The sequence below is a fragment of the Podarcis gaigeae genome, assembly GCF_964106915.1.
Source record: "Podarcis gaigeae genome assembly, chromosome: 8".
NCBI lineage: Eukaryota > Metazoa > Chordata > Lepidosauria > Squamata > Lacertidae > Podarcis > Podarcis gaigeae.
In genome coordinates this window covers 25,810,903-25,837,649 of record NC_139684.1, presented here as the reverse complement: position 1 = coordinate 25,837,649, position 26,747 = coordinate 25,810,903, and the positions used below count along the sequence as shown (strand labels likewise).

The 26,747-nt window shown below is 49.0% G+C and overlaps 1 protein-coding gene across 8 annotated transcripts; it reads left to right on the top strand.

The window, feature by feature from the left end:
- Positions 1-217: 217 nt before the first annotated feature.
- PER3 (period circadian regulator 3) lies at positions 218-26,747 on the top strand. 8 transcript variants are annotated; one of them, XR_014567416.1, is made up of 23 exons: positions 224-322; positions 4,887-5,512; positions 6,721-6,878; positions 7,322-7,437; positions 8,275-8,476; positions 9,611-9,659; positions 10,116-10,258; positions 10,858-10,936; positions 11,505-11,611; positions 12,592-12,748; positions 14,312-14,417; positions 14,584-14,712; positions 15,210-15,327; positions 15,556-15,679; positions 16,689-16,816; positions 17,195-17,404; positions 18,167-18,436; positions 19,444-20,159; positions 20,559-20,630; positions 21,225-21,417; positions 22,879-22,993; positions 24,110-24,260; positions 25,224-26,747. XR_014567416.1 is itself a non-coding variant. In XM_083752466.1 (22 exons), exons 2-22 carry the CDS (start codon positions 5,229-5,231, stop codon positions 25,356-25,358), a joined length of 3,756 nt encoding a protein of 1,251 aa, XP_083608592.1. In that variant the 5' UTR covers positions 218-322; positions 4,887-5,228; the 3' UTR covers positions 25,359-26,747. The 8 variants fall into 8 exon arrangements, 4 of the variants coding, with proteins under 4 accessions (XP_083608592.1, XP_083608594.1, XP_083608595.1 ...); XM_083752466.1 differs by lacking the exon at positions 20,559-20,630 and having other exon boundaries at positions 218-322; positions 22,879-23,059; XR_014567417.1 differs by having other exon boundaries at positions 20,559-21,417.

The window sequence follows — 26,747 nt, the reverse complement described above, 5'->3', positions numbered from 1 at the left end:
CACACCACACGTAGAACTCCCTTTTCGGCTCCCCTCGTTCCAAGAGCAGGCGGCGGTGGGCGTGACACCCTCCTCAGGCACGCGGCACGGAAGCGCGACTTCCCGCGGGCTCCTCCCTCTCGCTACCAATAGCAACTCCGGACCTCTTTAAAGCCCCGCCCTTTCGGCCCCGCCCCTCCGCGGCCCGGTCTAATCAGAACGCTCATGCGGATGGCGCGCCCGCCTACGGGCCTTGGGGGCGGGGCTCCTGTCACGTTGCGCGGATGTGTGTAAAGTGTGAGGGGAAAGAGCGAGCGGAGGCGAAGGTCGGTGCTGATGGCGGGTGAGTGAATGGGAGAAGTGGGGCGCCTAGAGCCGGGTTGCCCCCCTCTACCACGTGCGTCCTTGCCTGGACGCGGTCGTTTTTGTGGGGGAGCGGGGAGGAGTAAAGGTAAAGAGTTGCCAGTTGGTGTTTGTTTTCAGGAGGAATCACCTAAAAGACACGCATTTCAATTCAGCTCAGTCGGTAGAGCAGGGAGGGTCTATTAATATCAGGGTCGTGGGTTCGAGTCCCGCCTGCATTGTAGGGGGTTGGACTAGATGACCCTGGGATCCCTTCCAACTGTAGGACAGATAAAAGGACGGGGTTTGCCGTAAGCATCGCAGTGAAATGCTTCTCCGCCCCGGTTGAAGCTCCTTGCGGCCGTGGCCCCCTTTTGTCTTGAGGTCTCTCTCCTTGCCTGGCTTTTGCTCTCTTTCCCCAATCGTGTGTCTGAACAGTGGCGTAGCGTGGGTTGTCAGCACCCGGGGCAAGGCAAGTAATTTGCACCCCCTAACCCGTGGATTTGCGCCTCCTAACCCGTGGATTTGCGTCCCCTAACCCTAACCCCCAGATGTTGCGCCCGGTGCGGCGGCCCCCCCTGCACCCCCCATGCTACGCCACTGTGTCTGAAGATTGCGTTTACTCCCAGAGCCCCGACCCTCCAGAATAGGGAGCAGGAGAAATCTGTTTTGCCTCTGTGGTTTTTTTTTTCTGTGGGTTGCTTTGGGGGGGGGGGGGCTGCTTTGCTTTCTCTAGGACGGGGTGAAACTTCGCCTGGAGTCGTTTTCTGCTGCTCGGTTGCGTTAAAAGTCTCCAAACCTCGGGAGGTGGGCGGGGGAAAGGGCTGGGAGAGACCAGCACAGCAGCCTCACGGTGCCTTGCGGTGGTGGTGAAAAAATGCGCCCATTATTTAAATATGGCAATCGAAAGTCTAGAACTCCTCCCAGGTCTCCACCTCTTTCTCTCCTCCCAGCCCACTTCCCAGGAATGATAATAAGCATTTTTGCTGTGTTTCCTTTTGCCTCTCCATGATTCTCATCCTTGTATCTGCTCCTCCACCAAATCGTACTGTAGTGGTGGCTATTAAGAACAGGTTGACACAAGGGGGGGGGGGCGTGATACCTTGTGTATATATAGTTTGATTTCTATCAATGTTTAGTTGTTTTCCAGTTTTTTGTTGTTGTTTTACTGTGCTCTTATTTTTATCCGTAAGCCACTTTGAGTCCCTGTCAGGGGAAAAGGTGGGGTATAAATAAACATAATAATATACAATAATAATTAGTCTTGGGCTAAGCTATAGGGATCATTGGGATAGGGCCCGCTGTTTAAAGGAAGATATTTTTCCTGCTGTGGAGTAGGATGTCCACTAAATATTTTGGTATGTACGTATGCTCACACACTCTTTGTTCCCTTCATCTTTAACAGTTCTTTACAGGTATGGTCTTCACCTGTCGCAAGAAGACATGTGTTTCAGATTAATTCCCGGGCGGCAGGGAGAGATTTAGACAGTTGGCTGCAAAAACATCTTTTGAAACTAAGCAATGGTCTCTGCATCATCTAATCTAGGGCACGAGAAAGTAAAAATCTGTAGGCCTAATTTGCTTGGTTTTAGCTACCATGTCAGACTATTGTGGGAATGGAATTCCACTTCACCCATAATTTAAGATTATTCAGGAATGTGGCTCATTTGCTTTCTGTTCAGTTAGCCAGGGGCCTTCTGTAGTTGTGCAGGTAGTTATGAGTAGGTTCCTCACAAAACTTTGCTTCAGCACTTGTCAGTTAAACACTATTTCCAGTTCCTCCATTTTAAGACACACACACCCGCACACACACACACACACACACGTGCACACGCACACACATACTGATGTCTAGGGCACACTGCCCTGTTTCCCCCCCACTTTTGTTCATACTAGCCTCATTCAAATCTTCATGCCCCCAATGTAACTAGGTGCTACTCAACCCCCAACCTTCCCCTGATGAGACTTTCAGGCATGTTTAGGTGAAAACTTAAAAGCTTCTCCTCCTGCCCCTCCTCATTTAAGAGTCTCCTTTTAATAAGATGTGGAGTGCACAAGATCCCTTGCAGGAAGATCTGGTGTGAAATTTCTATGCAAGTTGTGTTACCTTGTTCAGGACTATTGCCAGAAAAGGTCTATTGTGCAGTGTTCCTCTCCCCCTCCCTATTCAGCTTGGATTTATAATTTTCTTGCTCAGAGTTGATTGCTCGTCTTTTGTGACATCACTGCCTGCATTTCTGAGAGTGCTTTTCAAGCTTGCTTTTCCTCTGTTGCACTGGCTTTGAAAAAATTATTAATCCTGCCTCCCAAGAGGAAGCACACCCTGTTATAGGAAAATAAGAAGCTTGTTGCACAGTATGGACTTTGGGGTTTTGACAAAACATTACAATCTGCTGGAGTTGGACGGTGGAGATGTTGGTGTTTATGGTCCTGTACCAGGCTAACAATTAGCAAATCATTTTCACTCTTCCATTGCTTCATCTAGTGTTATATAAGCAAGTGAAAAAATGCCCTGGAAGTAATTAATAGGAATTCATGGTGGCACGTTGGTCCTGATTGGTGTGCCTCCCTGTGGGCCAACTTGCAGCTTGGGAGAAGCCCTGAGGAGCTCCGTCTACCATCTCGCTTGGTGATGAGTTCTGGAGCACTCATAAGCTTGCATACTATTTTGTGATATTTTGGTTGCCCCAATAAAGGTCATGCCCTATGGAGGACTTGCTGGTTTGTTTTTCCCTTAACAGCCATCACAGCTACCCTTACTTTTTTGTGTTGCTTCCTTGGCAGAAGTTAATGCCCAATGGTTAGTGTTGTACAACATTGTAGAACAGTGGTAGGGAGTGACTGTCCCTCCCAAGTATTGTTTGCCTCCAGCTCCAGACAACGTGGCTGATGGTCAGGGAGGGTGGGAGTTGTAACCCAGCAACACCTGGGTTTTTGAGACCATTTTGCTGGTCCAGCTTTGCACAATGGAGGGGTCATCTCCACACCTACGCACTTATCTGCAGATTGAATCTCCTGCTTTGGTTATACTCCTGTAATAAGGTGTGGATTCCTTGCCTCCACACTTCCCTTGGAGGCTTTCACTCTCTGAACTGCACTTGAGTCTTTGGGAGGGGAGGGGAGGGGAGAGTCTCAAGTCCAGGAATATCCCCCTGAGCTCATTTTCTTCAACCAGGGGTGGGGCATCTGTGCCCCTCCAAACCTTTCAGGCCTGCAGCTCCTATTTTCAACCATCCTGGCTTCTGGGGCTGGTGGGAGCCAAAATCCAGTAGCAACAGGCTCCCCGCCCCTGCCATAAACAGTCATTGTTGTGACCCAAGGAAGCAGCTCAGCCAAAAGGCACTTTTACCAAACAATTTAAAACATGACATGGTCCTGTTTTTGTTTGAATTTTATTTCTTGCTTCTACAAGTATTGTTTCGTTGGTCCCCGGATATAGCTGCAAACAGTGTGAAGCTGGGACTCTTGCACATTACGTCCCTCTGCTTGGGTTTGGCAAGCAAGCCATGAGTCAATAAGAAGAATTTCAGGTTGGGTGTTAACAAGCATTATGTAATAATGGAGAGGAGCATGAGACTCAAGGCAGTGTCTCCTGGAGTGTCCTGGGAGCTGTTGTGAACAGAACTTGCAGTGGAATCTGTGGCAGTTTCAAAAGTTCTCTTTTCAGTAAACATGCTGAGGATTGTACTTCATGTTTTTTGCCCAGATTTTTTTAGCATGTGGTATATTAACTCGGACGGTCTATTTGAAAAAGCCTTTTATGGTACCTTTACATTCAGTTATAGCAGAATTTATTGTCCTTACTGTAAACTCGTCTTTTCTTTGTTGAAGAATACCTTTCAAGTTGTGCTGTTCAGGAGTTCTAGCTTAGATACACATGATCATCAAGATGCTTACTTTTTCTTTGGCTTTTGATGCATTTTTCTTGAGGAGGCTGCCTAGCAAGGTGGCAACACCCCTCAATTTAATTAGAAAGGGAGTCTGTTGCCTGCAGCCTTTCAGCAGGTTGACTCCAGTTTCTGTTCACCAAGTATTGGTGAACCGCCTGCAAGTGTGTGGTGGAGCAGCAGCAGTGACTTGACTGAAGCACTGAGAACCAAGCTCTGCCTGCTCTTGTGTGACACTCCGGGGATGGTTCTGTGTGTGGGGTCAGCCAGCTATTCACCACAAAGATATATTCGAAAAAAGCAAGTTTGCTGAAATCCACCAAAGCAAAATCTCTCTTTGGGTGTTCTTTTCCCTCTGTAATTGTGCAGTGAGCACAGTCAAAGTTCCATATCTCAGGAGGACCCTCCAGGAGTGCTCGAAATATGGGGACAATTATGTGTCAGGGTGCTGGGCTTCCCCCTCCCATGGTTGCAGTGGTAATCAGGTCTTCTGATGGACCCAGATGTGGTTATGGAAATGCAGCAGTCTGGCTTCAGTGCTGAGACATTTCAAAAGGAGTAAGATGCACCATCCTCATCTGGTTATGGGCTATTCTTCTCTCTTAGCGGAGATGTTCACTATCATTAGCTTGTCTTTCTCTCTTTCACTCTCCCTCCACTTGGCTTCTGTTTCACCAGGATGAAGGCGCTGCAGGATGAAGGCGACGGGGAGATGGAGTCGTTGAAACCAAAGGCTTCTGCAGCTCTCAGTCGGGAGAGCTGTCTGAAGCTAACTCCCCACAAAAATCTGGGGCCATTGGGTCATCTTCAGACGGAGAGGATGCAGTGATTCTGGACACTGGGCCCATCCAGAGGTGTCACATGAACACGTTGTTTTCAACAGTAAAATGAAAAGGGGGCGATTGCTAATGCCAGATTCATGCGGTTTTCAAGGTGGCTTAGAAGGGAGAACTTGAATTTGACAGTGGACCAGGCCATGGCAATAGAAGCCTCCTTACTGTAGCCCTTTGTCCGCTCACTATGAATGAGGACCTTCTCCAGGATGACTTCTTGGGCCAGCAGGAAAACTGGTTGCCGACCAACTTGGCCGAAATTGAGAACCGGGATACTCTTGAGCAGAATGGTACCTGCGAAAAAGCCGCTGCACAGATACATTGTGGTGGAAGTACAGAAAGCAGCTCCATTGGAAATGAGTCCATCGGGACCAGCACTCACTGCCTTGAATCAAATGGCAGCTTGGCCAGAAATCCTGATGGGCAGGACAGATCTGTAGGTGGCAGTGGTAGCAGCAGCAGCTGCAGCAGGTAACTCTTTTTGCCAGTTTGGTGAAAAGCTTGGCCGCGTTCTGATTCTAAAGTTGGTGCTTGTAATGTCCCAGGGTTGAAACCAGGAGCTGCTAGAACTGCTGGGCCTGAATTTAGGAGCCAAGCACCATATATATGGGGCACATTTGGAGGTATTCAAGGATAGACCAGTAAATTGTGGTCACAGAGTGACGCTTGGGGGATGAATGGATGCAAAGTTCCAGGGAGGAGCAGGTGACTCCATCCTCCTTTCATCTCCACCATCCAAGAATTGGGTGGGCTCAGTACCGCCCCCCCCAAATCGGGTAACCTTCACTGATCCATGTAGTGCTTGCTTTGGGATGAAGGCATCCCCATCATATTAACCAGATTTGGCAGGAGTGAAATACGAAAGAGTTGCCAGCTGATTTCCTCCACGCAGAGCAGAAATGCCGTTCTAAAGGCAGTACTGGGTTAATGCAGCCTTGGCCAGCCTGGTGCCTACCAGTTGCCTTGGACTAAAAGTGGGTTAATCCCTTAATCCACAGATCCCTTCATGCAGCAGCAGACTTCCCGCAATTGTGCATATGATTGGCATTGCGCGGGGGGTGGGGGGAGTTGCAATAAAAATTTAAAACCACAATAGTGAGGCACAGCAAGTAAGTAAATTAAACCACAGGAGACTTCAAAAGCCACCAGAATACATACTTTTTTAAAATTAAAAACCCCGGGGAAAGAATTGTTCCTGGCCTTCCTAGAGAGGCCATTCTACAGCTCTGGAGGCAATTGCAGAAAAGGCTATGCTCCTAGCCATGCCTCTTGGAAAGTGGGATATGGAGCAGGGTTCAAAGAGGGGGCATAGGAGTCCATACAGAGGGTGCTATTATCTTGGGCCATAATGGCTTTTAAAGGCATGCTTCAGTGCTCTCAGGTATTTTAGCTGAGGGCCAGGCAGTCTGAAGTGTTTATGAGGCTCATGACAAGAAATGTAGAGCCTGGAATGTGCAAAGTGCCATAAACAAATAGGGTTCCATGTGCCAGCCTTGCCCACATGCTGGTCCTGTTAGATGACAGAGCTCCAGATCCTTCTTTACAGCACAAGGAGCAACCTTTCTTTGTGCTGGAGCAAACATGGCTTTCAGCTTCTCCCCACCCAAAGCAGATATCACCTAAAAAAGGCCCTTCTTTCTAAAATATGCTTTTGTGCATTTTTTTGTATTCATCTGCAGCGAGCTGCTTTGTTGGAACCAAAGTAATAATAGAAAGCTGAAGCTGCTGATCCAGGAAATGAAACAATATCTCCCTGCAGAGCAGGTGGAGAGTTGCAGCAAGGCCAGCACCCTCTGTGCCCTGAACTACGCTCTCAAGTGTGTCCAGCAGATCCAAGGTATGTGGGTGCATTTGAAGAAATCCCACACTGCACTTTTCGGCCTGTGCCCCAGCTCCCATCCATTGGCATGGCTGTATGATGTTGGGGGTTGAGTCCAGTGTTCTGGAAGGTGCTGAAGGGTGGCACATGTAATGGCAGTTTCCTGGGTTCCATCTCTTGTGTTCTCTCTCACATGAGCAAGCAGTGCAACCCAGGAGGATGCACCTGCCAAGGCAGGGACTATGAGAGGGCACACAGAATATGTTGGGCTTTCAGGAAGGGGCCACTGGTCGCCCGTGGTGTACAGTGACAGCATGACTTTGAATTCTTCCTTAGAAAGGGATCTTGAATCTGGCATGGTCATTTTACAAACAGGGTTACGTAAGATTATACCCAAATTTGCCACCTGCTCATTGCTGATTTCTCCCCTCTGCCTCTTGCTTCCCTTGTCTCCTCACCAGCTGACAACAAAGTTTCTAAGGCTTTTGGTAAGCATGGAGCACATCAGACCAATGCCCCTGTGTATGGAGTGGAAGAGCTGGCAGCCATCATGTCTGAACACGCCCCCAAAAACACAGTAAGTGACCCGAATACTAATTGGGGGTCTTTGCCGATTTCAGGTGTACTGGTCAAAGAGTTAGCAGCAGCTCAAAGATGCTTCATAAAATGTAACCATCACAAAATGGCTGTTGTCTTCCTTCGCTGTAAAGCTGCATCTCTGCTTCACTCTTAGAGAAGGGATGAGAGAGACCTCCCAAGAAGTACTAATGAGTGATAAAAGCAGTGAGCAGGAGTTGGTGGATCTGTCTCTGTGCAGGTCCCTGGGACACTTTTGTTTCTCAGCCTCTGGAAAACACAAGGCCGCAAGAGTTCTGTGTTGATGTCAGTAACCTATCTCCATCCTGAATCAGGTGGGGGCGGGAACCTTTTAGATGAAGCAAGGCCACATTCCCTAGTAGGTGGGGCCAGAAGCTGAAAGCAAGGCAGAGCAAGAGATGTGTCCCTTGGCTTTGTACAGCTGGCTACATTTCAACCAGAGAATTTCTTAAACATGCATATCTCCATCTCCATCCTCCACCTAGGCAAGCAGGAAATCTTCTCACACTTCAGGATTCATTCCTCTAGGCAGGAAGCACTTGGTGGAGGGCATGGAGTGGGGCTGCTGATAGAGGAGCAGGGCTTGAGGAGAATTCCGAAAGAGGGAGGCATGGAGGGCACATTTGATCCTTGGACCTTAAGAGCCCTTGCCTTTGGTGTAACAACATACCATGTAGCTGAGAAGCGGCAGGTGGCAACTGGATCCCGATTTGTAATGTGAAAACTGAACACCTGTGTCTCTCTGTGATCTTGTTGGCTTGCCAAGTGGCTCCTGCTGTTCTGGCTGTGCTTGAGGATTGTGCTTCTTTTCCTCCAGGACACCTTTGTAGCCATCTTTTCATTGCTCTCTGGGCGGACCGTGCATGTCTCTGAGCAAGCCGCCTCTGTCCTGAATTGCAAAAGGAAATGCTTGGAGTCCTGCCGCTTTGCAGAGCTGTTGGCTCCCCAGGATGTGGGCATCTTCTACACTCACACCAACCGGGCTCACCTGCCACTTTGGAACATGGAGGCCCCCAAAGGTGACTTGCTCTGCCCGAGGAAATTTCATCTTATGTGCATGGTTGAATAAAATGCAAAACACTTGAATGAGTTGTAAATAGTGTGCTCCAGATAAACACAGAAAATTAACTGGTTTACCCGTAATTCTTATGTTGCTATTACAATATTGTAGGACATAGTCACTACCTAACCCAATGGGGGGGAGGGGGGAACACTCCAATCTGCAGGCCAGATTTGACCTGACATGTGTCCCAATTTTTGCGGGGCTGTTTCAGCTTCCACACACCTGATGTCACCTGTGACATCTGTATGGGACAGGTAGAGATGTGACTGAGTTGGCTGTGCAGCCAAGTTCCTCACAGGGCATTTGACAGTCCCTGCAGAAAGCATCAGCTGAAGGGCACTGAGTTTACCCACTGGGCCAGACTTGAGTTCCGCTCCTGGAACTTGATAACGCAGCTGATTCCTGCTGTTCCTCACCAGCTGGCTGCTGGGTGGTTGGGAAGGACTTTGACAGGTGGACATGACAACCTGTCTGTCTGTCATCTGACAGGACATCTGGTACTTGACTCACCTATCATAGTTGGGGACAGATAATGTTGTTAAAAACTTGTGCACGCTCTCGCAGCACTGAAAGTTTAGAAGCTAATCGTGGGAGAAATGGGCTGAGGGTGGAGGGGTGGGCAGGTCAAGGACACAAAGAAGTAGTTGGTCTTCTTTGCATGCATCTCATCTGACCATGGAATGGGAGCTGACCGTGAGCTTCTAGTGGCATAGGAGAGCTGAAAATAATGCTAATATATTTCACATTTGGCAACTCATGCAGTTCTTTGGTTTCAGATAGTACATGGGTAGACGAGTCTAAAAAGTCTGAGGCACAAATTTTCACAGCCCTCTAGCAGCTATGGTGACTCATTTACCAGAAGGAATGTATTTAGCATTAACTCTAGAAGTATATACTTAGTTCTGACCAAACTAAGCCTGCTAGAGCGAAATATACTTCCACTCCCATCTTCTCTGGTCTTGGTGGACAAAAAGGCCATCTTAGTTTTTGAAGTAGGTCCTGGGGTGTGAGAGGGTGCTAAGATGTGCATGCTAAGAACGAGGAGAATTAATAAACAAATGTTGGTCTCTATGTATTTTTGCCTTTACAGACTCACTTTATGAATATGCACAAGTGAAGTCCTTTTTCTGCAGACTAAGGTGAGTATTATGCAGGATTATGGCAAGAAGAGGGGTGTTACAAGCTATTTTCACCACAACTTTTCTGTGTGCATGTTGATGCCCAAGCATTTTAGGATGGTAGTGGTGACATTTCTTCCTATTACTACCCTGCTTCATTTTACAAGATTAACTGGAAATAGTCCTTCTCTCCCCCCCCCCCCTGCCCTTGGTAGTACGGAGTAGAATCTGTGACTACAAGGTGATCAGTTTCTTACTAAAAGGAAGCGTTTTGCTGTAGACTCTTCCTACTGTTATAACACTTCGATGCTAAAATGCTGCTCTTCAGAGAAGACAAAGGAATCAAGCATCAGAGTGAATTAACAGGACAGCAGATTCCTCTTCCTTCTAGCCAGAAACCTAGACAATCCCTTGCCATTTGGAGTAAACTTCACCTGTAGCTGACGAATCAATGGTTTTCTGTTATTTTGTTTGCAGGGGAGGCAAAGGTCAGGACCGAGAGAAGCACTACTACCCATTCCGGATGACCCCTTATTTGATCAACTTCTCTGTCTCTGACCCCAGTGGGCCGATGTCTTGTTGCTTGGCTCTCGCTGAAAAAATCCACTCTGGCTATGAAGGCAAGAAAAGGGGAACTCCAGTTAAAATTGGCTGGGCTAAAACCCAAGTGTATCATGCTAGATTCTGTTATGTTTCCATTCCATCTTCTTCTGGGGATTAACTTTGGGACTGGATTGCACCCAGCATCCCTGTTAAATGGTCTGTGTGTGTCTCATGGATGTGTAGGGATGTAGACAAGGCGGATGCTTTCAATTCTTGTGTGTGAGCCAGTTTGACAGAACATTCCAACTTCCTGGTCAGCATGCAAGGGAATATGGACTGAAGCCAAGTTTACCCACTGAAATTAATACCACCTAAGTTAGTCATATCCATTAACTGCAGTGGGTCTGCTCTGAAAGGCACTAACCCTGGATAAAAATGCCATTACTGTAATCTAATTTTGTGAACGAAGGGAGGTTCTAGATGGAACAGTATCTCTTCTCTTTCCTCAGCCTCTTTTGATAAGGAAAGGCTCCTGAAACCCAGAGAGAGAGCTCCTGAAAGTGTTGAGTGTTGTGGGTCCACTGTCAGAAAGGAAAGTTGTTTGGGTTCACATGAACCTCTAAGTGGATCTTGAGCTATCACTGATACTTTGTGTTTCTTTCTTTTAAATTGTTAGCTCCTCGAATTCCTGTAGAAAAGAGGATCTTCACTACCACTCACACCCCAGGCTGTCTCTTTCTGGAGGTGGATGACAGGTGATGACTTTTATCTTGCTCATACATATGAGGTGTGTTGCTGGCAATGCCAGAGAGAAATGCCATTAGGGGCTGATGCGTTGTCTGTTGCAGGCATGGGGTGCGCCCCTCTGTGGCCCTCCAGAGCTTGTTGGACTCCACCTGTGAACTGTCCCAGCAGGCAGCGTGGCCAGGGGTCCGAGGTGGCAATGGGAGTTGGAGTCTAGCAACACCTGGAGGGCACAGATGTTCCCCACACAATGGGTGTATTGCTTTGTCTTATCCTAATAGTAACCAAAGAGCTGTCTCCTGAAAGCTTTTGAAAACACCCTGAACTCATGAAAGGTTCAACGAACAGCTGAGAAAATGCAGCCCTCCCAGGGTGGAAACATTGATGAATTGGTGGTGGTGGGAATGGCCTTTCTGGGTGGTTGACTGAGATCATAGTCAACATGTGCTTAATAGTGCCATTTTCTTGATGTTTAAAAGTGCCCCCCCACCTCAGTTTCTATATCACAAAAGGCTCCCTTACAAGGCTGGTGTCTGCATTGTGCTTTTGTCAATTGGCCGCTGCATTGCTCGATTTCAGGGCGGTGCCTCTGTTGGGATACCTGCCCCAGGATTTGCTTGGGACGTCCATCTTGCAGTACCTTCACCCGGACGATCGACCCATCATGGTAGCCATTCACCGTAAAGGTAAGTTTCAGTCTCTCATCTGCCTTTGGACCTGATGTGGGTGGAGGGAGTGTCCTCAGTGTCACAAGAGGAAGGGAGCAGGTTTTTCCCTGCTCAGCTCCCATTCCATGGTCAGACGAGCTGCATGCAGGGAAGAGGGTGATGCTGTTTTGGAGCAATGAGGCCTTTGCACGCATGCTCTCTCCCCAGAAGTGGAGGCTTCCACTTCCATGGTGTAGTGCCTTTAGGGGGTAGCCACTTCCTCATCTAAGGGACTATTTTGGGGACCATTTGTTCTGCATGTTTTTTAACTTCAATCCATTCTGGATTTTATTTCAATTTGTTTCTTAACCTCTTCATTCATGCCATAGAACCCAAAGCAAAGGCTCATGGGATTGCAGTTGCAAAGGCTCCTGCTATTACTAACCGTTTTGCTGCTCTTTTCATGCCATTTTGAAATTTCCTGCTCTTTTTGGGCTGTTTTTACCCTTTTTGCAGTTTAAATTGATTTAATTATCTCCTGGTCACTCATGAATAGAACACGTGTAAGTGGGGAGACACCTGTATTGTGTTCACTGACCAGCAACTGCTCTCCAGGATTTTGGGCAAGAGTCTCTCCCAGCCCTACCTGGAAGTCATAGAATCACAGAGTTGGAAGGGACCCTGAGGATCATAAGCCCAACCCTCTGCAATGCAGGAATAGGCAGCTGTCCCATATAGGGATTGAACCTGCAACCTTCGCTTTATCAGTACCATGCTCTATCCTATCCAACTGAGTTATCCAGGATGACAGATGATGAGGATTGAACTTGGGATGTTCTACATGCAAAGCAGACACTTTACCACTGGTTTCCCCCCGCCCCTATAACCTCTCTCCTTCTGGCCGAGAAGAATGATAGAACTTTGCATTAAGCTAGTTCCACTAGGTGTGGGCAGGCCTTTGTGTGCTTCCATTGGCTGCTGTCAATCCAGACTTGTCTTTATCTCTGGCTTTTACTCAGTTCTGAAGTTTGCGGGCCGCCCTCCCTTCGAGCACTCGCCCATCCGATTCTGCACTCAGAACGGGGACTACGTCATCCTGGATACCAGCTGGTCCAGTTTTGTGAATCCATGGAGCCGGAAGGTCGTCTTTATCATTGGGCGGCACAAAGTCAGAACGTAAGCCTCCTGAAGCCAGCGTGTTTGGGGTTTGCCCTCTTTTCCTTGACACCCAGAGCCAATAAGGAGAATTCAGATTGGATTGATACTGTGCTCCTGTGTGTGCAGGCCTGTAGAACTGGTGTAATAATTTGCGTTTAGTCCTACTCAGAGTACAGTCATCAAAATAAATTGCCGTGGATATCTTGGGTCTGTTCATTTAAATGGGTCTTCTCTGAGTAGGACTGACATTAATACAACACAAAGATGGTGAGGCATGTGGCATGTTACAAGGGCTTTAAATAAAGATGATGCCAATTTATCGGAACGGGTCCAGTCAGCATCTTGCATGGTGCAGCAGTAGCAATTTCCCAGGAGTGCTAAGCTAAGGCACTGCTGCTTATTCTGGCTCTCTGCTCTCCAGGACCTGTTGAGATGCCAAGCATTAAGCCTGGGATCATCTGTGTGTAAAGCATGTGCACCTCCCCTTTGCTATGGACAGAGCAGATCTGACTTGCATCGTTTTATAAGTCCAAACGTAGGAAGATTCTGGCTAGCGAAATGCTTGTGGCCAGTACCTGGAGGCTGGAGCTAGACAGGGAGCCCAGAGGAGACTGAGGGATTCAGATTCTTCCTGTCAGCTGACTTCTGACTGATCACATGCTGGGCGTTTGCAGCTGAATCTTTTGATTCTTAATAGACCTTTCCAGGAAGACCCTGGTGCTGGAGCCTTCTGGCAGGGAAGCAGGCCAGCAACTTCGCACTGAGTCTGCTGCTTCCTTCACTTCTGAGGCTGGGGAAGGAGAGTGTGAAGAATCAGGGATCCAGGCAGGGCTTGGGAGGGGCTTTGGGGGGCTCAAGTGAGGCATCTGAGATGGAGCTCTTCAAGCTGCCTCAAGACTTCTTCTGCAGAAAAGCTTTTCGTGGGGTTTGGGTTGGGCAGGATCCTGACACCTCGTTAAGATTTGCCTTCACTGCAGCAAAAGAAAGGATGCCATGCCGGATATTATTGACATAGAATTTCTGTTTTGCATGCAAATTGTTCATTGTTGAAATACTGTCTTCTCATGAGCCCCCTCCGCTTGCTGCCAGGGTTCTTTCTTAGCCCTCCTCTAGCCTGTTTGGGCTTTCTTGGGCAGCCACAGACATTTCTCAAGCTCCGCTTTAATTCAGGACTTGTGTAGGAGAGCTCCTTACTTGGAAAAGCGTTTTGTTTCTAAGATATTCTGAAAATTCATTTTCAATGTGTGCCATTAGCAGATAAGGCTAGTTGTTTCCTTTTCTTTTCCCCCCAGCAGGAACAGATTTCTTTGGGTATCCAGCTTAGTACTACTCAGGTCTACCCTAAGTTAATCATTTTCATTCACTACAGTGGGCCAACTCTGAGTAGGACTTGCATTGGATACAACCCTCTGGGTTTACTATTTCATCAGTCTGTTTTAACATTATCCAGCTGGGGAGCCAGAAGAACTCGGCTGCAGAGCTAATCCCTTTCCTTGAATAACTCACTCCTGTAATCTTGTGATACAGACCTTCCCTCATCTAGTGTCAAGATGACGCTCTGCTTCCATTCATCCTTTGCAGGAGCCCTCTGAATGAAGATGTCTTTGCAGCAAGAAGCAAGGGGATGAACAGGGTTGATAAGGAGATCTGGGAGCTCCAAGGACAGATCTATAAGCTGCTTCTGCAAGTAAGGAGGGGAATGCAGCTCCAAGCTGGGACGCCTTCTGTCGGGTGGGGGCAGGGTGCATGTCAGCATTTTCCTCTCCATGTGATCCAGAGGCATGCAGCTGACAGGAACGATTGCTGCAACCCTTCCCAGGCTTTGGAAGACCTCTGTTTTTCTTTACTTCTAGCCTGTTTATAGTAACGGTTCTAGCGGTTACGGAAGCCTTATTAGCAATGGATCTTACGAGCACTACATCAGTGTGGCGTCTTCCAGTGACTCCAATGGGAACTGTGCAGAGGAAATACAGAGAGAACTGGTGAGTCTCTGGTCATTCACAACCTGCCTGCAGTGCGGGCAGCAGGGGGCGGGGTGTTGTGGGGGTGCCTCTTGCCTGTTAACCAGCAAGGAAGCTTGTGAAGGAAATGGATTTAGAGGGGTTTGAGTCAATGGGTATTCTATTCTATAAAATTTTAAAATTATTTGTAAACTGCTCTTTGTCAAAGAGACAGAGGCCCTCTGCCATTAAATATAACCGGTAATGGGGCGAGTCTACAAGCTGACCATGGCTACAATATCCTGCCATTTTTTTGTACTGCTGTTTGTGTTCCACTGTTCCCTTCCCACCCACCGTTGCTTTTGTGTAACATCTTGCCTGTTGAAGAGGCCCAAAGAGAACTTGAAATCCCCACACACCTTTGCAATGGCTTGCTTGGTCTGAATGAAAGTCTTGACCAGCTGTGGGTTTGGGAGGTTTCTCTTATGGACCAACATTGCTACCTTTGCTTCATTCATCCTTTGTCCCCCCTGCCCCAGATGTCATTACAGCAGATCTTTGTGGATGCCAACAGACTCAAGAATGTGGGTCAGCAGCTGTACATTGAATCACACAGTAAGCCTCAAGAGGGGACTCCCAGGGCAGAGCAACCAGGAGGTGAGTTCATGGGGGTGACAATGGCCAGGGAGAGGAAGGGATGCATCGCCGAGGGTGCCTGCCCCAAGATGGGGGAAATGGTCCAAGACAGATTGATCTTTGGGGACAACAAACATTATAATCTGGAGCCAATGGGAATGGCATTGAGACCAGGGGCAAGTGGTGGTGGTCGCTCCTCTCCATTGTAAGGGATGTTCTCTTTCCCCTCCCCCCCTCCCAATTTTCTAGACCAAAACTCGGGTGCTCCCCCTTTGACTCTCATTGACCCAGCAGCTGAATCTTGTGATGTTTTGAGAAGCACCAACCACGTCCTGTCCTATCAGCAAATTAACTGTATGGACAGCATCATGAGGTAATAACAACATGGCGTCTCAGCAAGTGTCGATGTTCCTGAAGTCTTGACTTTCCTCCTCAGTCCCTGCTAGGCATTTCTCATGCCAGCAAAATTCAGTTTCTGTACCTCATTGTAAAAAGAAAAGTGTGATCTGTCTGTGAGGCACTCAGAATGAGGTTGTGCTGCTTTCTCTGGTGAATCATGTTATTTCCCCTTTTTCTGTTGTTTTGGACTACTTAGCTTTCCTTTCCACAGTCTCAGGGCTCCCAAAGCAGGTTGGGGCACGGGGAGACATAAATACCTTGGTTTTCAAACAGCTTAGCTCTTGAACGTTTTGGCTCCCAAACGCCACAAACCCAGAAGTGACTGTTCCGGTTTGTGAACTATTTTTGGAAGCCGAACGTCCGACGGGGCTTCCGTGGCTGCTGATTGGCTGCTTTGGTTTTTGAACATTTTGGAAGTTGATGGACTTCTGGAACAGATTCCGTTCAACTGCCAAGATACGGCTGTAAATAGAAACGTTTATCAAAACAAAACCATGCTCAATTCTAATAATGTGGCAGAAATTGTATGGTGCCTGTATGGAACCAGGATTACATTCAGGCAATTCCCAGCATCATCCTAGTCATCAGCAGCTCCCCCCCCCCAAAAAAAAACCCTTGAGGTCAGCGGTTGGGGCTGAGCAGCTAGATCTCTCTTGGCCCTTACGGGGGGCCAAGTTTGCTCTCCTGCTGGCATCATTAGACCATTCTGCTTGTATGTTTGAGTGTTTTATGTTCTCCCTAACAGACCAATGTATTAAGCATAGACGTGCTTGATAGAATTTCCCCACTTTCTAAACTGTCAGAGGACCATTAAGTGGGGGGCGAAGAGAATACCTGCATAAATTCAATGAAACAGAGGATTGGGTTGATCCTGATCTTTGAAACTTGCCTACTCCTTCACTCCCATTCTGATTGGCTGGGTGAACAGCTTATATTCATGGACTTAGAATAGGAAGATATTCATGCCAGGCTCCTAATTGCAGATACCTGGAGAGTTGCAACAGTCCCGCCCTGAAAAGGAAGTGCGAGTCCTCTACCAATGCATCCTCTTCATCCTCCGATGACGACAAGCAGGCTCACCTAAGCCAGAATGACAAGCAAATCTTGGAAGGTGAGAGGGAGCACAGGAAGGTTTTAAGGGGTCTCCATTTGCTGGCAGCTGGTTGGTTTTCGTGGTAGCTGTGCTAATAGCTGTTTCTGCCAATATGCTCCAGTGATTGATGTGCTTTGTGGAAATGACTTCCTACCCAGGTACTCTTTTTTCCCATTCGAAAGCCCCACATTTAAATTGATCAGCTTTGCTTTTCTTGACTGTGCTTCTGTTACGTCGTATCTTTGAAAGCATTTGCTTTGAGTTTTTTAAGCGGAAGTTGGATGGCGATCTGTCTTGGATGCTGTAGTTGAGATTCCTGCATTGCAAGGGGGTTGGGCCAGATGAAGCTCAGGGGTCCCTTCCAACTCGACATTTCTATCATTCTTCTCCCACTAGATGCTGCCGAGCTGCCCTTGGTTGATTCCCAGCCACCTGCGACGCCCAACCTGGAAGGCGACGTAGAGCAGCAGGCCCCAGCGAGGGTGGTGGGTGGCACTGCTGCAATGACTGACCTGGCGCTGACTGCCAAAGCATTGAGCGTGGTGTCCGCAACCAGCCAGTGCAGCTACAGCAGCACCCTGGTCCACTTCCCACACCCGGAGTCAGGTAGGTTGGCAGACGGATCTTGCTCCTCTCCCGAGAAAAACACACAAACCTCCGAGCTCCTTTGCTTACCCACCCACCTCCTCTCCCAAGCAAGCGGTGTTTGCCTGCATAAGTCCTATCCGGTTAGAACGGATGAGGCTCCAAGCAGGGCTGGTCGTTCTGCTCTCCCGTCTTGGGGTCTCAGCACCAACAAGTGAGCCATGCCCTCCTTGAAGGCTTTGGGAGGATGGTAGCTGGATGCTGTCCCTGTCCTCTGGCAGCGGTGTAGGAACCTCACTCAGTGATTGTGGAGGACAAATTGCTGCCTGTTTATAGGAGATATCCATTGAAATGAGGTAGGAACCTTCCAGGAAGCACACTTATTCACAGCAGTGCTTAGAGTTCCTCTGCCTTCCTTACTTTGCCTGGCTAGACATTTGGGCCTAAGTAGAAGAGGGAGGCCCAGTGCCCAACCAGCCGAGAGTCCCAAACGCCTTCTCCTCCACCACCACCACTTCCTCTTCCTCCTCCTCTTTTTCCCCATATCATTCCTGTGCAGCAGATTCTCGGCGGGATAACTTTGATTCAGATGCTGTCAATCAAACGGTATCTGAGTTGCCTTCCATGTGGCATGTGGCTCCCCCTTTTGCGGCCTGAATAATCCATTCCGGTAGCCCTGCACAACATCTAGGTGAATATTTGGGTGGCAGAGAAGGAGGTTCCCAAGTGTTGTCGGCTGCCTCCTTGGGAAAGTGTGGCTGACTATCCTCCTACCCCTCGCAGAAGCCACGGCGCTTGAAGAAGCCACTCTGCAAGGTGAGCAGGTGGAGCCATCGCTGGCCAACCCCACGGCCAGCGCAGCTGGGGCTGGAGCCACCCTGGAGGAAGTCAGGCTAGTGGGGCTGACCAAAGAGGTCTTGTCAGCTCACACGCAAAAGAAGGAGCAGGAATATGTGGACCGCTTCCGCCAGAGGGCCCTGCTGTCCTCTTACCGGCCAGCCTACCTCCAGCACGGAGCGGCCAGGAGCAGCCAGCCTCCTTCCCAGGACCAAGGTAGGAACCAAGTGAGCAGCAATGGTGGGGGAGGCAGAGCTGTGGCAGCTCCCCATAGTGCTCTTGCTCTCCTCCTCTCTGTGTTCAGGGAAAGAGCCCTCCCCCTATTCTTGAATGGTGTGTGTTAGGGAAGAATTTAGCTTAGGGGCTTAGAGCGGTCTCTCTTATTTGGCTAGGGAACAGGGTGCTATGAGTCTGCTAGAAGCCAGCTTGCTCGCCGCTGTACCCAAGAATACAGCCTGTGCCACTTTGCAGTTGTAGCCTAGATTGTAGATTGCGCTCGTAAGGGAGCAGCAGAGGCACAGCTTTACTGTGAGAGCAAAGTGAAAGGTAGTTTTTGGATTGACTGTCTCTGAGAAGGGAGGAAGGGAACAAGAAGCAAGCAGCAATGAGGCAGAGGAGGCTGGAAAGTAAGAGTTTCCTTCCTTATATCTAAGAAATGCGTCGGGGGTAAGGGTGGGGGAACGAAGGTCTTTCAGTGGCAAGAAGAGGAGGCTTCTTGCAGGCAGGCTTTGCTGAGGGCGGAACGAGGCCCCCAAAGAGCCAGGCCAGGCTCCTGCATTCGTCTCCTGACAGCGCCTTGAGAGAAGCAGTTCAGGGGTGCGCAAAGAGGCTCCCAGGTAGGACTTCTGCAGGCCCAAGAGCCGAGCGGAAGAGGGTTTGCCAAGACTGCACCTAAAACCACAAAGTGGTGCCGCCTTGCCAGAGCAGCCAAACTGTTGCCCTCTAGTTGCTGTTGGGCTCCAACTCTCTTCTCCTGAGTGGGGAGCACCTGCTGGGGGAGGACTGCAGGAGAGGGGAATGGGAGAGGGCCTTAGGGTCAGGCAGGTGTCAGGATGGGCAGTGCGACTGCCTGCTTTCTATCTTCAACTGGGAACCGGTGCTGCTTCTGCGCCTCTCCTACTGTCTATGGCAAAAGCGCTCTTGGCTTAACCCCTTCCTTGAACCCTCCCGCCTGCCCCTCTCTCTCCTCACAATTTCCCCGCCTTTGGCTTTTTCCTCCGCAGACGATGTCTCTCCAAAGCAGACCAGGCCGGTGGGCTGGAAAAGGAAGACCAAGCCGGGGAAGTTCAAGCGCCAGAAACCACTGGGCTCCCCCGACAGCAGGAGTGGTGCTTGGGAGGCAAACGCTTCCCAGGGACCCCACCCTGGGGCCCCGAGCTTCACCCTCCCTGCCGATCCTTATGCAGCAACGCCTGGTTTCCCCGTCGCCTCCCTGGGAGGAGGCCCTGTCTTGCCGCCTTCTGCCACTGCAGCAGCCCCAGCCACCCCACCTTACCAGCCCTGCAACATCCAGCCCCTCCCAGCATTCCCTGCTCCATACATGGGCGGCTTCATGACTGTCCTCTTTCAGAATTTCCCAGCGTACCCTCCGCCGCTTCCGCCGCCTCTTTTCGCCACTCCGCCTTCCTTCCCTGCGCAGCTCTTCCTCTGCCCTTCTGCTGCTTCCTACCCCTGCCCTGTGATGCCCCCTGGCCCTCCTTCCGCTCTCCCCGTGGCACCACCAGGCCCCATGGAGCACCCTTCGCCCCCCTCCACCCCAGTGTCTGCTGCCGAGGAAGAGCAGCCTGCATCCTCGGGGGACCCACCCCACCAGAGGCTCTTCAGCAACTCCCGGAGCAGCTCCCCTCTGCAGCTGGACCTGCTTCAAGAAGAGCTGCCCAAACCACTGGAGCTGTCCGGCACAGCACACGCCCCCCTGGCAGGCACAGGAGCCATGTGTGTAAGTTCCTGCAAGGGGGATCCTGGGTCAGGTTTTGGGAAGGGTTGGCTGCCAATGGTGGCAGATTCAGGGGGGAAATAGCATAGTGTGCAAGGAGTGCCACTCCCCCCAACCCTGACTGTTTTCTTGCTCCATGGGCCACAGAAGGAGCTTCTCCATCACAGATCTGTGGGGCCTTGTGAAGCCAGTGGTGGGGCATCCCACCCAGAGATCCCTTGCAGTCCATGCTGCTTATTCCGCTTGGGTTTGGGTGGTGCTCTGCACATGGGGCACGGCAGTTGCAAACATGGCGATTCATTCCTCCTCCCCCCCCTCTTTTCTGTCCTGGTCCTTCTGGCTCTTTTGGGAGCCGCCTAACAGCAGACTGTTGTTGTTCTAATTACGCCCTCTGTCTCCCAGGAATGCAGCTAAGGAGCGAAGAACAGGGACTTCCTGCATTGGGTCGGTTTCCGTTCCGCTGTGTTTTCAGAGGTGGGAATCTGAGTTCTGCAGGCAAAGAGGAAAAAATGTATTGGCTCCTGAATCCAGATTGGACTGGGGAAGCTGGCACAGCTGCACTTTGGATGGGTGGAGGGTCCCAGGCACATACAGCTGCTGTAGCTGTGAGTTGGGCGCAGCCGACTGTGGAAATGAGACCCCCTTTGTGTGTGTTGTGTGCTGTCGTCTACCATGTGCTTCGCGTCTGTGGCTGCATTGCGCCATATGAAACAGCAGCGGGAAGCTTGTTTGGTCTCTGTTGGCAGGAGAAATCCTTTGGTTTAAAGCACCCACCCCTCCAGATGTTTCGGGCTCCTATCAGCCCCTGCCAGCCTGTCTGTAGTACTCTGGCAGTTGTAATGCAAACAATCTGGAGGACAGGTTAAGGAAGTTTGCAGGGCTCGCAGGCCGTATTCGCGTGACCACATTATCTGGCTCCGCAACAGGAGTCTTTTATTTTCAGAACCAGCTGAGCTGGTACCAGCTGCTAATCCTGACCCTACCTGGGTGCCTGCAGAAAGCACCGCCATCTCTCCTTGAGCCCGGCAGTGACTGTGTGTGGATGGATTTGTCCCATTTCCTTTGCAGGATGAGGACGGGGAGGACCGCGTGAACAATGACAGCCACTCCGTCTCCAGTGAGTTCTTTGACCTTTTGCTACTGGAAGATTCCCAGTCTGGAAGTAGCTCAGCGGCCTCTGGCAGTGGGTCTGCCGAGTCCAGCTCCTTGGTCTCTGGGTCCAACGGCTCCAGCTCCAACGAAACGTCTGGTTGTGGCACAGGTAAGGCAGGCACTCTGGGCACGAGAGGGAGACCCTGAAATATTTGATGGTGGCAAATGTTAGTTTATGGATGGTGCAAGCCAGTGCCTTACAGTGCGCTGTGTGAAGGAGGACTTCCTTTGTCTGTCCTGAATCTTCCAACATTCATCTTCTTCTGATGTCCCCAGCAGCTAGTATTACGGGAGAGGGAGAAGAGCTTCTCCTGATCCACTTTCTCCACTCAATGGGGGAAGTTGTTCCATCCCTTAATTATTTTGATTGCCCTGTTTGAACCTTTTCCTGCTCTGCAATATGCTTTTTGAGGTGAGGTGATCAGACAGTACACAATACGATCCTACCTCGAGTTACAGACGCTTCGGGTTGCGCACCACGCTGAACCCGGAAGTACCGGAACGGGTTATTTCCCCGGTTTCGGCGCATGTGCAGAAGCGCTAAATCACACTTTGTGCATGCAGAAAAGCGCCGATTAGCAACCCACACGTGCACAGACGCAGCTTTGTGGGTTGCGAATGTGCTTCCCGCACAGATCACGTTCGCAACCCAAGCATCCACTATACTTCAAAGGCACTCACACAACACTTTCGTATAAGGGCATTTGTGATATCAGCAGTTTTATTTTCAATTCCTTTCCTAACGATCCCTAGCATGGAATTTGCCTTTTTCACCACTGCTGCACACTGGACCAATGTGTCTTCAGTGAGCTGTCTGCTACAATCGCATTCTGACCCCATGAGCATATACGTGAAATTAGAAATTTTTGCTCCCGTGTGCGTCACTTTGCACTTGCTTACACTGAATGTCATGTTATAATTTCCTGCACATAGACCCTGCTTTGGAGCTCCTCTGAAATCCCTCTTTGTTTTAACCACTTTGAACAATTTGGCATCAACAACAAACAAGTCTACCTGAGTGCTCACCTCAACTCTAGATCATTTGTGAACAAGTTAAAAAACACAGGGCCCAGTACCGATCCTAGGGGGATTCTAGATCTCTCCTTTTGGAGGACCACCCCTTGATTCATGCTCCTTAACAAGTTCCTTATCCACAGGAGGATCACTCCTCAGCAATTTCATGTTTTTGCTCTCAGGTGCATGTTATCCAGACCCAGCGATTTGTCAGTCTTTAATTTGTCAATAAAAACTGCCCCTTGTCACTGCTGTTTGCTTCAGTTCCTCAGACTCCCTTCCTGTGAAAGTAGTTCAGGCACAGGAGGGAACTGCCCAGCATCACTCACTGTGAAGACAGATGCAAAGAATTTGCCTTGGGATCTCTGCAGCCCCTTTTTCTTGAATGACTGGGCCACAACTTAGAAGGAGAGGAAGTGCTGTGTGTCAGCTTCCACAGAAAGAGAATCCCAAAGGGATTTGCTAGCAGGGGAACAGCCACCCTCCTCCCTGCCTTGAGATTGGCCTATGCAGAAACCCACATTTCATTTGTGTCCACCCACCTGTCTCCGAACAGGCAGCGGAAACAGCAGCAAATACTTTGCCAGCAATGATTCCTCTGAGGTCTCAAAAAGGGGGAAGAACAGTGAAGAAGGAGGAGAAGAGGCAGAACGGCCACCGCGGCCAGCCAGGTTGGTGTGGAGGACAGTGAATAGTTTGCCTGAACCAATCCAGATGACCTACCAAATGCCAAAGCGGTGAGAAAACGCCTTTGCTTTGCTACTTCTCCAAACTAGGTAGGCCCTCCTGCCTTCCAGAAGGCAGCGCTGGGAAAATTGGGATGGGGAAGGGCAAGCGGTTCAGGAAGGGGAGCAAAATAGGATTTCCGTAGCTTAGTCACCAGCAGGCCCCGTGATGTTTGCCCCCTTGTGAGGTGCTGGACACATTGGGTTTTTATTGTTGCTGGGAGTGGTGGCTATTGATGGAAGTCTTCTCCATCAAGGAAAATCTCCTGAAACTCTCACAGGCACCATCCTGGTCTGTCTCCGCACTGGAGCAGAAAGAGCATGTTCTGATGAGCATCTTAACACAATGGATGAAATGCAGAATGTTTTTGTTTTTTTAATAATGGGCCAGGAAGAGAGTTAAATGGAGGAAAAGAGAGCCATGTGCAGCCCAGTCCTGGGTGGGTGGATGGATGTGTTGCCAAGGGGCAGATCTGCGTTTCATGCAGTCTTTGGAGTTACAGTTGGGAGGTTCTCTCATCACTCTGCTGCCTCTTCCCTAGGCTGTTGTTGAGAAGGCAGAGGCAGCCCTGAAATGTCTTTGGAGTTGTTTTCAGGAACCTGAAGGGATGGACCAATTTGAGGAAAGGCAAACAGAACAGAGAAGTGCTTTGGGTGGGGCTTAGGTTCTGCATCAAAGTGCAAAATATGGATGGCAGAGAGCTTGTGATTGAAAAGCAGGGAAGATTCAGTTCAGAACGGATCTGTTGGGTCTCCAGATGTTGGATTATCTAAACTCCACCCTAGTGTCCAGCAGGATCAATGATCAGGGACAACGGCAATGGGAGTTGCAGCCCTCTAGGCATGGCTGGGGTCCAAAAGATCTGCTTTTCTGTAGCTTTTGCAGCTAATGTTGTTTCAAGGCTTCTAAGATTTTGGAGGGTGCCACACCTTCTCTGTAGGACTCTGGGTGGTGAAAACTAGCTGAACTTTATGCAGAAGATTGTAGGAGGAGGTGATGTCAGGATTTTGGCTTTGTCGGGCTAGTGCCTTTTTATCTAGCCAGCTTCTCATCTCTTGCAGAATTGCAGAGGAGGTGCTGAAAGAGGACCTGGAGAAGCTGGCCACCCTGGAGAGCAAGCAGCCCTGTTTCTCAGAAGGGCAGAAGGAGGAGCTGGCAGAGGTCCACCCCTGGATTCGCACCCAGACTGTCCCCCAAGAAATTGACACCCAAGTAAGGAAACCTGGGTGCATGGAAGCTGGTACTGTGGGTTTCAAATCCATGTGCTCTCACTGTACTTTTTCCGGCAACTGCTCAAAACATTTTTGTTAGGGCCAGCCCATCTGAACACGTAGAAGCTGCATGTGATTTACTTCCTTTTAAGCACTGCTGACTTCAGTCGTCTTTTGAATACTCTTAAATACCTGCTTTTAACTGTGTTTTATCAATCATTTTAATGTTCTGTTGCATATTTTTGTAAACTGTTTAGGAGCTCTCTTACCATCACACTGTTTATAATATATAACAACAAATTCAATTTAAAACACACACACACTCCTTTTCCTTTCAAATTGAGTTTGAGCCTTAGTGCAACATACTATTCAGTAACTGTCCTCAAGTAGAGATGGGAAGGCCTGGAAAAAAACCAGAAAAAATTGCAGGGGGGGGGGGGAGAAGAGGTTTTCCCTCGGTTTTTTCCAAAACTGTTTTTTAGAAGTCCATGAGAAAAATGACGAAGAGGAAGAAGAAATGGAAAATGATAGTAGTAGTTCAGAAAATGAGATAGAATAAACTGCATGTATATGTTGTGTCTTCCGGTCCTTTTGTTAAAAAAACACTCAAAGGGTAGACCTATGGAACTTAAATATTGAGTTGGACCTTGACTTTATTTGCTATTGGTGCTGTGGCAAATCTGATTATTTTTTATGTTGATGCTTTTTTTGTTGCTTTAGAGGGAAAAGGGGGGGGTGTTACCTGTTTTATTTCAATTCAAATAATTTGTAAAGCTACTCCACACTTAACTTTTTTTCTATTTTTTCAAAATTACTATTGTTTATGGGGGGAAACAGTTTTTTTCCTCATGGCTTCACAATTTCTGGAAATTGTACATCTCTAAGCTGGAGCAGGTGGACCTTTCGTCCTGCCCAGGGGGGCTCCATTCTTCCATGTTACTCACCAACTTCCTTCCCTTTCTAGGGCTGCATCATGTGTGACAACAGGAATGCCAGCTTGACTGTTGTTGCTGGGCTGGAAGACAGAGATCCTGAAGAAGAGGACAGCAAGGACCTCCTTGATGAGACACTGCTGCTCCCACTACAGGCACCGCCCTAGAGAAGCCCGCCCTTCCTGTGCAGGTGACCCGGCTCATCTTTCCCTCTGGCTCTCCAAGATGCTGGTTCCAAAGGCTCACCCCTCACACCATTCCAAAATTTCTGAAATTACGGCAACTAATACAGTGGTACCTTGGGTTACATACGCTTCAGGTTACATATGCTTCAGGTTACAGACTCCACTAACCCAGAAATAGTACCTCGGATTAAGAACTTTGCTTCAGGATGAGAACAGAAATCATGCTCCGGCGGCGCGGCGGCATTGGGAGGCCCCATTAGCTAAAGTGGTGCTTCAGGTTAAGAACAGTTTCAGGTTAAGAACGGACCTCCAGAACAAATTAAGTACGTAACCAGAGGTACCACTTTAGTTGGTTCTTGTTTGAGACGAAGCGGCAAGGGCCCCTCTATAAATGACCAGTTGGTTCCCAGAATCCATGAGTAGTCAGGTGCACCTGTGCTCATCACACACACACACACACACACACTTCACCAATGGGGCTTCCCCATTGGAGCTGGATTAATGCCTGGAGATCATCAGGCCGGATCTCATCCAGTCCTTCCTTTTCATGGCAGAGAGCCAGATTTTCCTCTCTCCCACCCCTGGAGGGCCACCCACCTGTCAATCACCTTAGGTCATAGCAGTGTCAGGTGATGCTTTTCTGTTTGAAGCCAACTGCGGGGTTTTCAGGCAGTTCTGTGTAGGCGGTGCTCCTCTCCTGCCACTACTTTTGTTGAATCAATTTTGGCTCACCAAGGAATATATTAGGGTTATCGTCGTTGAGGGCTGTCAATTTTTCAGAAGTAGAAATAGCAGCATTTTAAACTGACAAAACTCTCTTCCTGGAGTTCCCTCATTTCTGCCTTTGAATTACACCCAGGATCTGCCTTCTCTTGGTTTGGTGTGATGCCTGGCAGTTAGCTGGGAAAGGAAGGGAGAGTTATTTTTCCCCTCCTTGGAAACCACTTTCTAGAAGAAGAAGAAGAAGAAGAAGAAGAAGTAGTTGCCACCAACGTAGGTTTTCTTCAGAGTAGTCCCTTTAATGCACCTAACGTAGCCAGGACATTTTAACTTCTGTGGACCTACTCTGAGTAGGACTCATGTGCTACAACCCAGTATATATAATGTTGATGCTGCTGATAGAGACCATGTCACCTGCAGCAGCTCAGGATTTGCTCTAGGAATGGGACACACACACTCACCCCATTGCAAGCCACAATGTAGAATGTATAGTTCCAATTAGTTATCAGTGGGATTTATAAACTAGTTTTGGGGCAATAAACTTGTTTGTACCATACTTTTCAATATGTGCGTTTTTAAAAGGTGACCTGTTTGTGCGTGAGATGGGGAGATTTTTTCTCTTTTTGAAACAAAATAAAATGTGAAAATCTT

Excerpts from the sequence above, each read along its gene's own strand:
- PER3 (XM_083752466.1), top strand. The coding sequence starts at position 5,229 with ATGAATGAGGACCTTCTCCAGGATGACTTCTTGGGCCAGCAGGAAAAC. Across the intron at positions 14,418-14,583 it reads TCTATAAGCTGCTTCTGCAA|CCTGTTTATAGTAACGGTTC; the intron begins GTAAGGAGGGGA and ends CTTTACTTCTAG. Across the intron at positions 14,713-15,209 it reads AGGAAATACAGAGAGAACTG|ATGTCATTACAGCAGATCTT; the intron begins GTGAGTCTCTGG and ends CCCCTGCCCCAG.